This window comes from Myotis yumanensis, unplaced genomic scaffold (assembly GCF_028538775.1).
Source record: "Myotis yumanensis isolate MYYU_CA2020_CCGP unplaced genomic scaffold, mMyoYum1.0.hap1 SCAF_10, whole genome shotgun sequence".
In the NCBI taxonomy this organism is placed as follows: Eukaryota; Metazoa; Chordata; class Mammalia; order Chiroptera; family Vespertilionidae; genus Myotis; species Myotis yumanensis.
The window spans coordinates 46534302-46549585 of record NW_027223761.1 but is presented as its reverse complement, the minus strand read 5'-3'; the positions used below and the strand labels follow the sequence as shown (position 1 = coordinate 46549585).

General features: G+C 60.8%; 1 protein-coding gene across 1 annotated transcript in view; it reads right to left on the bottom strand.

The window, feature by feature from the left end:
* The window catches only part of CAPN5 (calpain 5), a 61022-nt gene that overhangs the window by 31178 nt on the left and 14560 nt on the right, over positions 1-15284 (bottom strand). The window contains exons 2-3 of the mRNA XM_070425673.1: positions 11469-11719; positions 4866-4997 (exon numbers count right to left, since the gene is read on the bottom strand). Of these exons, the coding sequence (XP_070281774.1) occupies positions 4866-4997; positions 11469-11633 (297 nt within the window). The 5' untranslated portion in view covers positions 11634-11719. The remainder of the gene's footprint in view (positions 1-4865; positions 4998-11468; positions 11720-15284) is intronic.

Here is a 15284-nt window from a genome sequence, read left to right as displayed (position 1 = left end):
GTTTGTGAAGAAGGGAGCACTGAAACCCGGCAGTAAGGTGGAGGCGGGGGCCGGAGGGGGAGCAGGTGCTCACTGGAGGCATGCAAGACAAGCATGGACGACCCCCAGCAGGAGGGTGGGGGCAACAGGACCAGAGGGCCTGCTGATTTGAGATCTGAAGTCATCCAAGCCAAACCTAGGAGCCATCCTGGACTCAGCATAGCCCTCACCCTCCACACCCAGTCACCAAGGCCTCTCCATTCTGCCTCCCAGATTGCCCGAGAGCCCTCCCCCACCATACCCTCTGCCAGGGCCCCGGCCCAGCCACCGTCTCTCACCGAGACCTGTGCCCTCAGACTTTACTGAGCATCAGGACCACTGTAGGACATGAGACCGAGTTTCTGATTGAACAGATCTCTGCTGGGGCCTGGGCGTTGGCACGTCTCCCGGCTGCTGCCTCTGGTTGGGGCCTGTGCTCGGAGAGCCACTGACCTAGACGATACCTGTGCTCGGGCCCTGCCTCAGCCCTGCACCACCTGGCAGGCACATGCCCAGGTTTCCCTCCGTCTAGAATCTCACTTCTTGTTCCACCTGTATCGATCCTCCGTTTCCCCAGGAAGCCTGAGGCAGCGGAAGAATCTGACCAACATCCATACCCCCTGCACCTGAGGTGGAGCCAGGGCCTTGGCCACGACATGTGGGCAAATGGAAGAAGTGGAGTATGTGCGAGTAGCTGGGGGTGGGGCGAGGCGAGCTGCTGCCATGACATGCCACAGAGAAGACAGGACAGAGGCCCGGGCCCAGGTGGCACACTTGGAGACGATCCGAAGGGTCTAGCAGTGGTCGGCAAACTGCGGCTCGGCAAACCACGGCTCTCGAGCCATTTGCGGCTCTTTGGCCCCTTGAGTGTGACTCTTCCACAAAATACCGGCTCTTCCACAAAATACCGACTTCTGCGCATGGGCCACAAAGTTTCAATCGCACTGTACATGCACGCCCGCACGTGGTATTTTGTGGAATAGCCACACTCATGGGGCCAAAGAGCCGCATGTGGCTCTCGAGCCGCGGTTTGCCGACCACGGGTCTAGGGGACCACAAGCACATTCCCTTGCTAGACGGAGGCCAAGTCAGTCCGAGGGATCGCAGGCCACCTGAACAGCAGAGGACAGAGCACCTGGTCCTGTCAGCCCTGGGGTCTGTTCTGGGAGTTGCTGGCAGCAATTCCCCAAGAGTATCTGAGAGAACCACCAAAGGGAGACTCGAGTCAGCCCGACCCTCACAGCACCTCCTACTTTGCAGCTGGAGGAGTAGAGAAGGAACATGGCTGAGGAGTTACTATGGGGGAGGGGCTACTCTTTCCTCCGTTTTTCTCCTTTCCAGCACTACACTTGGCTTTTTAGTTGGACATTTGCTTAGTTTTTGTCTCTCCACTAGACCATAAGCCCCGAGGGGGCAGGGGACATGTCTGTCTTGTCCATCACTCTAGGCCAGCACCCAGACCAGGGCCCTCAGAAAGTGCTGGTTGAATGAATGGACGAACGAATGGATGGATGGATGGATGGTGAGGGAACAGTTGCTGTGATGGACCACAGGGCCCCAAACCAAGGACAACAAAAAAGAGATGGACAGATGGGAAGAGAGTACGTGGTCAAAAGTGTGGTTTAGGGACAGGAGCGCTCGCTAGGGTGGAGGAGTGAGGGGGGTGCCTGGAGAGGGAGGCCAGAGAGATGGATCCTTCCGCTGAAGACCTGCAGGGAGAACAGGTCCAGGCACAGGCTGTGGCCGCCATGGCAACGGGAGATCAAGGGCGCTGATGGCGAAGGCTGATGGACAGGTTATCAAGAACTGAGGCTGGGGTGACGAGGGTGGGGTGTCAGCACAGGGGCACAGTAATCCCGGGGACACAGCAGGACTGTGGGTGGATGGGTGGGGAAGGCTGGGAAATCAGAGGTACCACGGCCTTGGTGCCCGGGCGGGAGGCCACGGTAGCTGGTTGGCAGGGGATGGCGGTAAGGTGGGCCGGGCTGGGGGGAGAGCAAACAGCATGAGCCTGTAGGGGTTTCCGTGGGGAGGGTCTGGTCTGGAGGCAGCACTGAGGGCAAAGAATGCCCACCCCTCTCTGAACCTGCAGGGCATGGGGGCAGGTGTTCAGCTTCTACTGATGGGGAACTGCTCATCCAACAGGGGCAGGGGTGGGATGGAAAACATTTAAATGGAACCAAAGACAGCCCGGTCCTGCACCCACTCTCAGACATCAGGCACTGCACTGGGACTGCCCTCACTGCGGCTTCCTATGGCCGGGGCACAGCTGCCTCCTGGGCCCGGGCACCCCATGGCTCAGAGCAGGGACGAGGCCTGCCCTCATGCCCGGGGCTTCGCCAGGCTCTGGGGGAGGTGACGGTAGGTACATGCTGCACCCCACTGTCACATCCTGCTTGTGGTCCCCCAGAGTCCATGCCCTGGCCCCAAGGAATGTACAGTCAAGGGTGGGAGGAGATAATGCCCCCACAAGGGATCCCATAGTGGGGAGGCTCGCCACCAAGAGTTGTCCCGCAGAACAGAAAAATAGGCGAGAGCCCAGAGGAGGGACAGGGAGGGGGTTCAACGCATGCGAATTGCCCCTCCCTTATGCCATGGGCTTGACCTACCCCGCCCCCCCCCCCCCCCCCCCACACACACACACAGGCTCCTTTAATCACCCCACAACCCTGAAGACTGGAAAGATCAGGTTTTCACTGAGGCCAAGAGAAGGAATGCGACCCGCCCAAGGTCACATGACTAGCAAGGGACCCAGCCGGAATGAAACCCAGGCCTGGCTGGCTTCCAATCATTGTGCCTCAGGCTTCATCGAGAACTGAAGTAACAGACCAGCATCCTGGAGAAAGGGCATGTGCGTCAAGGGTGTGGCAAGCCCGCATCGGAGGCTCAGCATCCCCAGAGTGAGGTGGGTGGGGGAAGCATGGGTGCAGGTCAGGCTGAGCGGCCGCCCCTACCCATTCCGTAGAGAAAACAGGGTGGGGCAGGGGAGGCTCCGCAGGGCAACAGGCCCAGAGGTGAGGGGTGACAACAAACAGGGCCCTGTCAGCAGGGACAGGAAGGAGGGAAGGCACAGTAATGAGCTCCCCAGGGCCTCACCTCTCCTCCCCAGACCCAGGGCTGGCCCCACGGCACCAGGAGGCAGAGATCAATTAGTCCCGAACACCCCACCAGCCACAGCCCTGGGACACGTGGTCCTGGACATCAGCCTCCGGCCCTCGGTGCCTCCAGCCAGGCCAGGTGCCCCAACCTCTGCAGGAGGGACCTCTGGCCCGAGACAAACACAGGTCTGCACAGTCACACAACATCAAGAACAGGACGCCCTGCAGGTTCTGTGCCCCTTCCCCACTGCTGAGATGAGCAGCTGCACCAGAGCCCGGGGCAGGAGCAAGCTGAGGCTCCTCCCTGCAGATGACCACAGCCCACTCCCCAAGGGGGACACAGCAGGTCGGGCTCCGTCCCCACGGAAGGCCCCAGGATGCCTACAGTAGCAGGACGACTGTGGGGCTGCAGGCCAGTGGCTGGGCCCAACACAACAGGGCAGGGAGGGAAGTGTGAGGCCAGCACCATCGGAATCCCATAGGCCACCTCCACCCCCAGACCAGTCTGCCTGAGCGGAGGGTGGGGCTCAGAGGCTGGGGGGCCTTGTTCTGGGATCAGAAAAGGTGGTTGGAGCCCTGAGGATAGTGCCACCCCGAGAACAGTGCAGGGCCCAACCCTCTCTAGGCCTTGAGGCCCATAGTGCAACGATCCCACATGAGGCTCTCTGACACCCCAAGTGTAACCATGTCTGTGAGCTGAACCAGTGGCCTTGGCAAGGGCCCTACAGCCCGAAGCCAGCCTATCCCCACAGGACCAGCAGGGGTGGCTGTGAGAAGTCACACTCCATTCAGAAATACGACAGCAGGGCCCCACCAGTCCCAGCCTCAGCCTCAGCCTCAGGCACAGCTCCCTCTGATGGCTGAGGGACATCGCAGGGGATGGGAACAAACTCACTCTGCTCCTGATTGGATGGGTAACAATTCCCAGATCATCTACGGACAGTAATTGTCCTAACTCGGGTAAGGCAGCCACCGTTCACAGAGCGCTGCACAAGGCCTCCAAGTACAGCGTCTCCTCTCACCCTCACGACTCCCCGACAGGGAAATGCCTGGTAGCCTGACTTTCAGATGAGGGTATTTATAAAGCCAAATGGTGAGCCTGAGGCTCACACCTGAGCTTGTAAGACTGAGATGCCCAGTGCTCTTTCTTATGCCCTACAGGAAGAGCAGAAAGGGCAGGGATGAGAGAGAGGCAGTGACTTGTATTTGCTGGCATGGGAACCCAGGATGCAATCCCTGTTGATCATTCTTTAGAGAGCACAAGCCCCGCCTCTCCTCCAGCTTCCAGGCCGCCCCTGGAGAGGAGGCGGATTGAAGGGCTGCACCGCCGACTGCTGCCACCAGAGGGCGAAGTGTAAGGACCAGCGCCCATGTTTTCCAACCTAAACCCTCTGACGCTAGTCCGGAGCATCAGCATCTTGGAACCATGCTCATTTCTCAAGGACATGTTCTGCCAAATGGCCCAGGGACACTGCGGGCCCATCGTGGGAGGAAACACACCAGAGTCCCCGTGGGAGCAGATTCCCAGCAGCTGCCCAGGGACCTTAGGCTGGCAGGTGAGGGGAAGGCCGTCTAACACTCAGCCGACGCCGGAGAGCCCGGCGTCACCTCCCACCCAGCCCCAGGAACAAACCCCATGAAGTCTCACCTGCATGTTCCGGCTGCACCCCCCACTTCAGGTCAGTGAGGACCCAGGCTGAGCTCCTTTCCCCAGCCGCCACCCCCCCCTCACCCCCACCCCAGGCTCACCTTCTGCCACAGGGACTCTCGGGAGGCGAGCGACGAGCAGGCTGCCACAAACCAGCAGTTGCCCACTTGGCCCTGGTGCAGGTCGTGGGAGCTGATGCCGTCCACAAAGAGGCGGGGGTCCTCGCAGATGTCCTGCGGGGAAGCCGAGAGGAGGCCTCAGTGTCAGTGTAAGATTCGCCCGTCTGTCTCCCCTGCCGGCTGGGCCCCCTGCACGGCCAGTGGGTTTCCCCGAACCAGCTCCCCCCAGTGCTCCCTGGGAGGCCCTCTCCCTTCCCCTGGTTGGAGAACTCTTCACTGCCAAAGGCTCCCCAATGAATGAACACTGTGGAAGGACTTTGGGGGGCTGGACTCGGGGCCACCCACCACCTTCCTCCTGCCCTGGGTCTTCCCTGACCAGCACCGCAGCCTTCACAGGCCCACAGTCATGAAGCCGGGTGAGGGCACAGAGGGGAACACACCAAACGTACATGTGATGAGTGCAGAGGGCGGGAGAAGCGGGGTGCGATGTGACGCCCCATGCCCCCTGTGGGCATACCCTCAGGCTATCTTATCTGACCCTCACTCTGCCTCAGAAGTGTGACACTGTCATTCCATTTTATAGATGAGGAATGAAGGCTCAGAGAGGGGCAGTGACTTGTCAAGGGCACACAGCAAGCAAAGGCCAAAGAGCTGAGCAGACACCCACAGAGCTCCCAGAGTGCTCACCTCAGGCCCACCCTCCTCACCCATCAGCATCCTCACCCCCACAGGGCTTAAAGGGAGTGCATGCTCCCCAAGGAGGGCTGGCTACAGTGTGCGGGGGCAGGGTAGGTACACACTAAGACACACCTTCCTGGCGCCAGGCATCCTGCTGGTACTATAATCAGTCCTCCCCATGATCCTTAGAGGTAGGGATTGTGCTCATTTTACAGATGAGCAAACTGAGGCCCAGAGAAGTGGAACAATGCCCACCACACAGCATGGGCCTGCCTCCACTTCAGCCGGTGAATGCTGGAGCTAGTTCAACCACAACAGAGCTCCTGAGGTCCTACCGAAAGCAGCCAGCAGAGGGTTCCAGAGTCAAGAAGTTGGAATTCCAATTCTTGCTCCCCACTTATTTACTATTGGCTGTGTAACTTTGGGCCGGTAGCTCAACCTCTCTGAGCCTCTGTTTCCTGCCCTGTGCAGAGGAGGTAGGGAACATGGGGCAAAGGGCTATCCCTTCCCACTAAGGTGTCGGGGAGCCCTGTAGCCACCTCTGCCTGGGAAGAGCGGTGCTTTGCGGGCCAGATCGAGGGCCATCACTCCTCTGAGGATATGGGCGGCTCCAGATAGGACCTCAGAGTGACCAGTTCAGGGGCCAGCCACAAGGCGGCTCTCCCAGAGCACAGACTGCAGGACTGCTGCCCCAGGTCGTAGGAACCAGTGAGGCAGCCATCAGAAGTCTCACCTCCCTTCCCGCTGCCTCCTTATCTTATCTCCCAGGCCCGCTCTGAGCCCTGCTCCCTGGGGTCCAGAAGGACCAGCAGGACAGGGGTGGGGGGGCTTCCTATCTGGATGACCGCAGCCACAGCCCACCCGGGGAGAGACAACTGCAGCCTGGCATCTCCAGGGCCTGCAGCAGAGGTGACTTCCCAGCCGCTCCTCCCCGTCAGATCCTCCCAGCCAGTGCCCTGGACAGAGACACGACTGCCCATTCCACAGAGGAGGACACTGAGGCCCAGGAGATGATGATGCTCAAGTCACAAGCCAAGTAAGTGGACCAATGGGACAGAACCTCGGTCTGCTGGGCTCCCCACACAGCACTCTCCTCCCCACAGAGCAACAAAGCCTGGCCCTGCCACCTCAGAACAGGGCTCTGGCTCCAGACTTTTCTGGAGGGAGAGGGGTGGGGGGGCGGGGAGAGAGAGACAGACAGACAGACAGACAGAAAGACAGACTGAGCTCAGGAGTCAGGAGGCCTGGGTTCCAGGCCCAGCATTGCCCTGACTCGCTGTAGCAGAAAATGGGTCTGGGGCAAATCCACAAGCCTGGGAGGGAGCAGAGAGGAGGCAGAGGTCTGGGAGTGTTCCCACTGCTGGGAGAGTTCAGGTTCGCCAGCTCTAACCTAGAGAAACCACTTGAAGGTGGCAGCACCTGGGTCCCAGAGGCCATCTCGGGCACCCTGAATGGAACAATCACAGAAAGTGCTCACAATGACTGGGAACCTGCTCAAAACAACCCAGCCAGAGGGGTATTGTTAGCATCCCCACTTCACAGATGAGAAAACCAAGGCACAGAGAGGTTAAGTCACTTGCTCAGAGCCACACAGGAAGGGGTGAACTGAGATTCCAACTCAAGCAGTCAGCTCCAGAGCCTGCAGGCAGGCTAGGGTTTACGAGTGACAGCGCCACCCTTCCTTCACTGGTGCCCCTGCACATGTCCTGAGCCTAGCTTAGGGAGTCTCACTATGTAACAGTGAGACCAAGGGGTCAGGGCAGCCCAGACCTGCCCCCTCACCACCACAGGGCCGGGCTTCCCAAGGCCCGTGTTTGTCCTTCCACCTGTCCTGGGTCATCAGCTGGGCACAGGCACAGAACTGGACAGGGAGGCTCCCAGCCCACAGGCAGGGCCCTTAACGAGGAGAAATCCGACTATCAGCCTCCACATGAGCACAGCTGTGACAGCCGAACACAGAAAGATCGGAGGAGGCTGCCTGGAGGTGGCAACCCCCGCAGAGCAGGCACGGAAAGCACTGGTGGGCAGGGAGGCTCCGGGGGGAATGAGGATTCCAAATCCCCCCAAACACAATTGTGCCACAGCCTCCAGTCAGCCCCCACCTTTGCCCCCATCTTCCCCCAGGCTCCCGGCCACCTGTGTTCCCTTCCCTCACTGGAACTCAGCAGGAGCCCTGGAGGGAGGGTGAGCAGGACTGGACCGGATAGGCACCTGCTGCGAGCCCTGGGCTAGCCGGGCTCTGTCTGGGGCACCGCCTTCTGCACCTGCGGTTCCCTCTCAGCCCCTCCCAGCACGTTAGACCAGTTCCACCAACACAGGTCACTGCCCATAACCACTCCCTCAGCGGCGCAGCAAGAACATCCGGTTTCCAGGCCCGGTGTGCACACAGGAATGCAGCAGGCAGCGGACCGGGGGCACCTCCACCTCCCCTCCCTCCCCTTCCACATGCATTCACCTCCCCAGTCACCTCCCCCTAGAATCTGAGAACACAGCAGGAATCAACCCGACAAGTGGGCAACCGGCTGAGGAAGGAAGCGGGACCTCTGCCTGGGGCAGGAAACCAGGGCAGTGTTCTCGGGGGGTTATAGCTTGTCCCCCCCCCCCAATCCCTGCAACAGACTTGCCTCCCCACCCCACGCTCCCACAGCAATCCCATGCCCCTGTGCTATGAAGCAGATCGTTCCTGGGCAGGGCAGAGGCCCAGGTGGCTGGCCTTGGTGCAAACCGCCTACTTCGTGGCATAAAGGGACTACTGTTCGGCACGGCGAGGGAGTGGGGTTCTCCAGGTGCTGGTACGATGGGCAGGAGCCCGGGCAGGGGGCTGGGCCCCAGCAGGCCACCTTGGGAGAATTCCGGGAGGTTTCAAAACGAATAGCTGCTTGTAGAACCCCTACCAGTGCCCTTCTTGGTCCCACCCAGGTGCCTGCAGGCTTCCCTGTAGAGATAGGGGGGCAGAGTGTTGGCTAGAGAGTGGGGGGCACTCTGCCTCCTCAGGGATGAGAAGGGGCCTCTACTACAGGCTCTGGGCCTGAGAGTAAGAAGCATACACCCTTCACATGGGGATTCCCCCTGAGTCACAAGCTGACCTCCTCTTCTCCTCTCCCCAGCCCGTCCCCTCGGGGAGGCCAGCAGGTGTTCACTGAACTGGAAGGAACAAAGAAACAATGAAGCTGGGAAGAGGAGGAGGAGGAGGAGAAGGAGGAGGAGGAGAAGGAGGAGGAGGAGGAGGTGGAGGAGGAGGCGGAGGATGTGAGCCCAAGGCAGGTGCCCTGGGTGGGAACACCCTGGGTGGGGACTGAAAGGACCAGGCCCCACCTGTAGAGCCCATTAGAGATGGGCCTTTTCGGGCAGGGCCAGCCCTGGGTCCCATCACAGGACTGGCAGGTGGGGGAGAGGGGAGCCAGTTTGTCATCTGCCTCCCTCCCCCGGTGTCAGACCCTACAGATGCTACAAGTCATGTCAACCCCCAGAAATCACCATCAGTGAGAATTACTCTCCCCGTTTACAGATGAGGCAACTGAGGCCCAGGGAGGGGAAGTGACTGCTCAAGGCGACACCTCCCGTGAGGCCAAGTCCATCTGGCTGAAAACCAGCCTCTTCACTCCGTTCTGGGAGAAAGCCGGGGGCGGGTGGCAGAGGGGGAGCGGGAGGTGCCTGAGAGTGAAGAAGGGCCTCCCCAGGCTGCTGGGAAAGTTGGCGTTTGCTCTGTTTGTAAACAATCAGGTCACAGGACCAGGAAGTGGGATTCCACAGAAATGCAGCAGCTGCAATGATCTCTCAGGCCAAGGGCCAAGCAGCAGGGAGTTAATGGTCACCCTGCTGGGCCCTCTCACCCCACCCGCCCGAGGCAAGCCTGGCCCAACTTCCTGCTCCACCAAACCCCATCCTGCCAGTGGGGTGAGCCTGCCCGGAACACAGGCCCTGCTGACACACGGAGGGACAGCCCATCACACCCTGGTCCCTGTGGTCTCACCTCCTCCAACACCACTCAGCCAGGCCTGCCTGGAGCTGATCCCCCACCGAGGCCGGGCCTGCTCAGGCATGTCCCTCTCCACACGGACCACCACGTGCCTGCACACCCAGGTGTCTCTGTTCCTCCTCTTCCAGTGTCTGGAAGGGACCAGGCACCAAGCCCAGTGAGGACGGTGGTGAAAGAGGAGGCGGTGTGGCAGGGACGGAAGAGGCCCAGAGAGGGCAGACACTCCGCTGGGGTCACACAGCCTGGCATCTCCTCCTTTCAGGGCACCGAGCCCAAACTTCCCCAGCCAGGCCTCACCAGCCCTGGACGGAAAATGTCCGGGTGACGGCAGGAGGGCAGGAGAGGGTCAGGACGGGGCAGCAAAGGGTGGAGTGAGAGGAGGGCAGAGAGCTCGGGTGTCTCCCCTCCTCCTCTCACCCAAGGCCTCACAAAGGCCCTTTGAGGCCGGCCTCCTTCCCCAAAACCGGACAAAGGAGAGAGAAAGGCGTGGGAGCGGTGGCCCAAGAGGCAGGAATCTGTGGCCGCGCCAGGAGGCTGCTGGGAGTTCTGGAGATTCTAGTGTGGCTCCTGGGGCTGAGGTCAAAGGCAGCACGGACCCTTTCTCTGTTGTCGGGGGGAAGGGAGGGGGCCGGAAGGCAGGACTCCTGGGTCCCTGCCCAGCTCTGCTGATGGCTCGCTGGACACTCCGGGCACCCACCTTCCCCTCCCAGCCTCAGTTTCCCTTCCTTACTCCATCTAAGGAAATACACAGAGGTTTATTTTTTGAGTTAGCATGGACTGGAGATCACAGTCTAGGAGAGGAACATGAAAACTAAACTTCATTTCCCCTAACGTGCAGGTGCTCAGAGGGAACTTTCTAGTGCTAATCTGACCCGCACACCCTGCAGAGCACCTCACCTTCGATGGCCCCGCCGCCCCAGAGCACACCGCCCTGAGGACCAGGACCCCAGCCTCCGCCTCCCCTCACCGCCTTCCACAAGGCAGCCCTGAGGCACCGCCGTGTCCCAGATGCCCCGGAGGGTCCCAAGCTGTATCTTCACACTGTGCCTCCGGCCTGCGCAGCCCTTCCTGGCAAACGCCTTCTCTGATGATGGGGCAGCGGGAGTCTCCCGGCCCAAGCCCTCGTCCCGGCTCAGGCTCCTGCACTGGTCCCTCCCGTGGGACCCACGCTCACAGTGACCTCCAGCAGCCGCCCCATCACCTCGGCCCCGAGGGCACCCACCCTCAGACTCAGGAATCGAGGTTAAAGAGGATGAAATCAAGCCAGGAGGCCACGCACTTCCACGAACCACGTTCTAGCCTCAGCTAGAGGCCAGGACCGGGAGCAGCCGGCCAGATGCCACATAACTCGCCATCCCCAAGAGTGAGGGTAAGAGCCGCCTGGACTGGGCGCCAGGCTCCGAGCCAGGCTCCCAGGCACCGTCTCTTTTACTGCTCACAACAACCCTATGAAGGGCTATTAGTTTTTACTACTGTTATTATTATTGATTAATCATCGTAATAAGTACTTGCCACTTACAGCAAATGACTATTTCAAAGTCATTATGAACATAATCAGCAAAGTTTATGCCTTGCTCTTGAATGTCACTAAATGGGACTTAAATGTCACTTACCCTTGAATTTCACTAAGAAAGGCCACATCACCTCATTTTTATCCCAACAGGGACCCTGGGAGGGTGACAGGGCAGAGGAAGCTGAGGCCCAGAGAGGGCGTGAGTCCTGGCAGGGCAGTGGGGAGTAGGGCCCATTCTCCTGGCACCCCCCCCCATCCACATCAAACCCCACAGCAGGAGGGCCCAGCATCAGCCCCTCCACTTTCTCGGCCACCTGGGGCCTCAGGATGACCCCCACCCCCACCCCCCTGTGCCCTGCACCCTGGGTGGGCCCTGGCCTGCTGGCCTCAGCTCCAGTGCAGACCAGACACTGACCTTGGGCCGCTTCCACCTGACGCCAGGCCCCGGGGTGCCCTTGTAGTACAGCGAGTCGTCGGTGGCTGGGAAGTTGGGGTCTTCAAAGAGCACCTTCCTGCGCCGACAGGCCCGCTTCAGGGCTGAGTAGTTCTGTTCTTCGTAGGGCTTCACGCAGGAGAACATGGTGGCCGCTGCCCAGGGCGGGGAGGCCAAGACAAGCCAGCAGAGGACTGAGTAGGTGGTGGGTGCGTGGGCAGCCCCTGGGGCACCTGGGAGGACAGAGGTGAGAAGATCATTAGTTTCTGAGGCCTGGAGGCCCTGAGTCAGGTGATCCCCACCTGCCCCTCCCTGCATCCTCACTCCCATTAGCCAGGAATGAAGGCTCAGAGAGGGAGAGAGACCTGCCCAGGGTCACACAGCAAGTACACACAGAGCAGGAAGAGGAGCCAACTGATTTCTGATGCTTAGAGGTGACACCAGACCAGCCGGCCAACAGGCCTAGGGCACAACCACGTGTGCTCTGGGCTGCCAGGCCTCACCCACCCCACTTCCTGTTTCACCAGCCTTCCCTAGACCTCCCCGGCTGGTTCAGAAAACAGCAGCACTGTCTCCAAGTCCCTCCTCTGGACTCACGTCCTTGGTCTGGGGCGGCACAATTCTGCCCTGAGGGGGAAACCTCGACCCAGGCCCCGTCCAGCCATCATTTACATTCATTCCCTCTTGCCCCTCCCGCCAGCACTTCTGGAATAAATGTCTTCAGTTATTATTGCTCCTTCATCCCAATGGCTAATTCCCCCTGGAGGCCCCCCACCCCATCCCGTGATCTTCCAGTCCCCAAAGTCTGACCCTCCCAGGACAGCCTCTCAGACCTCAGTGTCTCACACTCCTCCGCAGCCCCTCCTCCTGGGCTTCGGGGCCCCCTCCCCCATCTCCGACCTCTCCTCTCCGACTAGGGACCCCAGGGGTCTGCCTGCTCACTCCTGCCTCCCGAGCTAGTGACCCCTGTGTTCAGGCTGGACGCCTTTTCTGGGCCCCCGGCTGGCCCACTCCCTATGAAAGCCAAGGGCCCCTTCCCGGTACCAATCCCAAACCCAACTCCTCTCATCTCCCCGCACCTCGCCCCAACTCCCCAGCCCAGGGAATAGGCCCACAAGCACCCACGAGACCGGACGCCCCCGGAGGGCAGAGTGCACTTGGTCTGGTCCCCGTGCACGCACAGCCGCTGGCACAGAGCCTGGCACAGGAGGTGGCTGCACACGTCATCCTCCCTTCAGCCCCCAGAGTCCAGGGGGACCCAGCCCAGCACCCTGGACCTCGTAGCCATGTCCCAACCAAACACGAGGGACACGGCCCGGACCGACATGGCAAGGCCTCCGGGCGGGGAGGGCAGGGTGAGGAGCAACAGCCAGCGGGTGGGCCGACACATCAGACACCCTGACAGATGCTCAGAGAGCCGGGCACAGAACGGACAGCCCAGGTACGTCCCGGAATCTCAGGCTCCCTCTGGGCTGCTGGCAGAGCGCCATGCTCCCCTCGTCTACCCATCCTGGACCTGCCCAGGGCAACACTGCAGCCCCACGGAGGCACAGCTTCCAACGTCCAGTGCAGCTAAGGGAAACTGAGGCAAGGAAGGCTGGCTTCGGGGGCAAACACAACTCTGAGAGCAAGACTGATGTGGGTGCCAGTCCCAATTGTACGACTCACGTGCTACATGGCTTTAAACAAGTCCCTCAACCTCTCTGAGTCCCCATCTTACTATCTTCACAATGGGAACAATCATTGCTTCAATAATTGGAAGATAAAATTAACCAAAGGCCAAGGAGACTGCTTCGTGGGCCAGGGGGGGAGAGGAAGGAGAAGGGAAGTGGGCAGGCCACCTCTCATTTCCGAGAGAGAGCCCCATTCCTCTGGCACCTCCCATGTGCAAACTGCGGGGCCAGGGGTGTGTGCATGGCATTTGCAAACAATGCTGGGCAGGCCTTTCCTGGTTTCCATTTTTCAGACAAGAAAACTGAGGCTCATGAGGGGAGGTGACTTGCCCACGTTCCATGGCAGAGTCTGACTCAAAGCCATATCCTCCGACTTTGGTGCCTCCCCCTTGGCCTGGCGACCCCACAAGGCAGCAGGAAGGGCTGAGTCCCAGGCAGGGCAGGGCTCACCCCACACACACCCTGGCTGCGTCAGCCTCCCAGGAAGGGAAAAGGGGATCCATGGGGAAGGGAGAAGCAGGAAGGAAAGGAGGTGAGAATGGACAATGAGCGTGGAACATGAGGGACAACACGGAGAGCCGGAGGGCCTGTGTCCCTGCTTCCCTGCTTCGGGCTGAGAACTAGTTTGTCCTCGGCACTGGACCCACGGCCACTTCGTCTTCTGCCCCCACATCCTACTGGGATGGCTTGCTCCACTGCTGTGACCCCAGGCTGGCCACCTCACCTCTCTGGCCACTCCTCTCCCAGGAAGGCCCATAACTCTTCCAGCTCCCACCCAGCCTCCCAGCCTCGGAGGCCTGAAGGAAAGAGAGGGGGGAGCCTGGGGCGCCAGTCCCTGGGCCTCTGGCACACAGCCACCCAGGAGAGTCATTAGCAACGTGGCTTCCAGTTTCTGCAGGGCCTCTCAGGAAGCAATTTAAGCTGCGAGAATTAGATCAAAGAAGCTAAAAGCAGGAGCCCAGATATCAGCCCTCGCAGTTCCAGTGCTCAGAGCCCAAAGGGCCCAGGGAGCAGGCGTGAGCTGGCTGGGGTCACACAGCCCGGCTGCTGGAGGATGGGGTTCTGGCGGCCCTCCAGGCTGCATAGCCAACACTGCTGGGAAGGCTTGCTCCTGGGGAGGACAGAAGGGAAGCGGGGAGGCGGGGGAGGGTAGGAAAGGGGAAAGCTCAGCTGGGCCGGGGCCTGGGAGAACCTGGGCCACCCCTGGCTGCTGAGAGTCTGACCGAGTCCAGCCACCTCTCCTGCCTCACCCCTGGCAGCCAGGCTGACCCTGGCCTACGTATGCAGGCTCTTCTGGCCCGGCCTCTGCACAGCCTGCACCTCATGCTGACTACCCTCCCGCCCCTGCATTTGCCCCGGGGTCATTTCCCACTCCATCCACGGAGTCAATACCCCTGGGGTCACTGAGCCACCAGCCCCTGAACTTTGCCCTCTCCCTGCAGTTCCAGGCATACGCACTGAAGGCCACAGATAACCCAGAGTCAGGAAAGCCAGGCCTCCCCTGCCGGACCTGCCGGGGCCGCGGCACGGCCTGTCTTCTATGTGAGCCAGGCACTAGCAGGACAGCCCCAGCTTCCCCGCAGCCCTTCCTCCTGCCCGCCCTCACCCCTCCGCCCTGCCAATCTCACCCACCCTCTGCCACCCCCCACCTACGTCCAGCGGTGCGAGCTCCTTCCAGCCCCCAGTGCTGTTCACTCAGGGCCTCTGCACACACGAGCGTGCCTGGAGGACCCGCCACCTGAAAGACGCAGCCACCTACCTCCCACCTGCCTCCGACACTGCTCCCCCCTGCTGCCATCCCAGAACCCCTGTGACAGGCTCCTTATGTGGGACCCCATCTTCGTAGGGCTTGTTCGTCTCTCCAGCCCAGCTTGCGCACCTGCAAGGCAGGGGCCATGCCCAGCTCCTGCCTGTGCCCCAGGGCCCAACATCTCGGGGCATATTTAGTAACTTTGCCCTGAATGAACCAGCACAGGTGCTACAGGAGGAATTCCTTCTCTGACAGGGAAGCAGGCTCACAGGGTGGAGGGACGCCGGGGGATCAGCTTTCCATGTCCGAGCGGCACCAGCTCTCAGGCCTCCTGAAGACAGGGCCCGCCCTCTCCCTGGGCCAGACCGCTCTCTC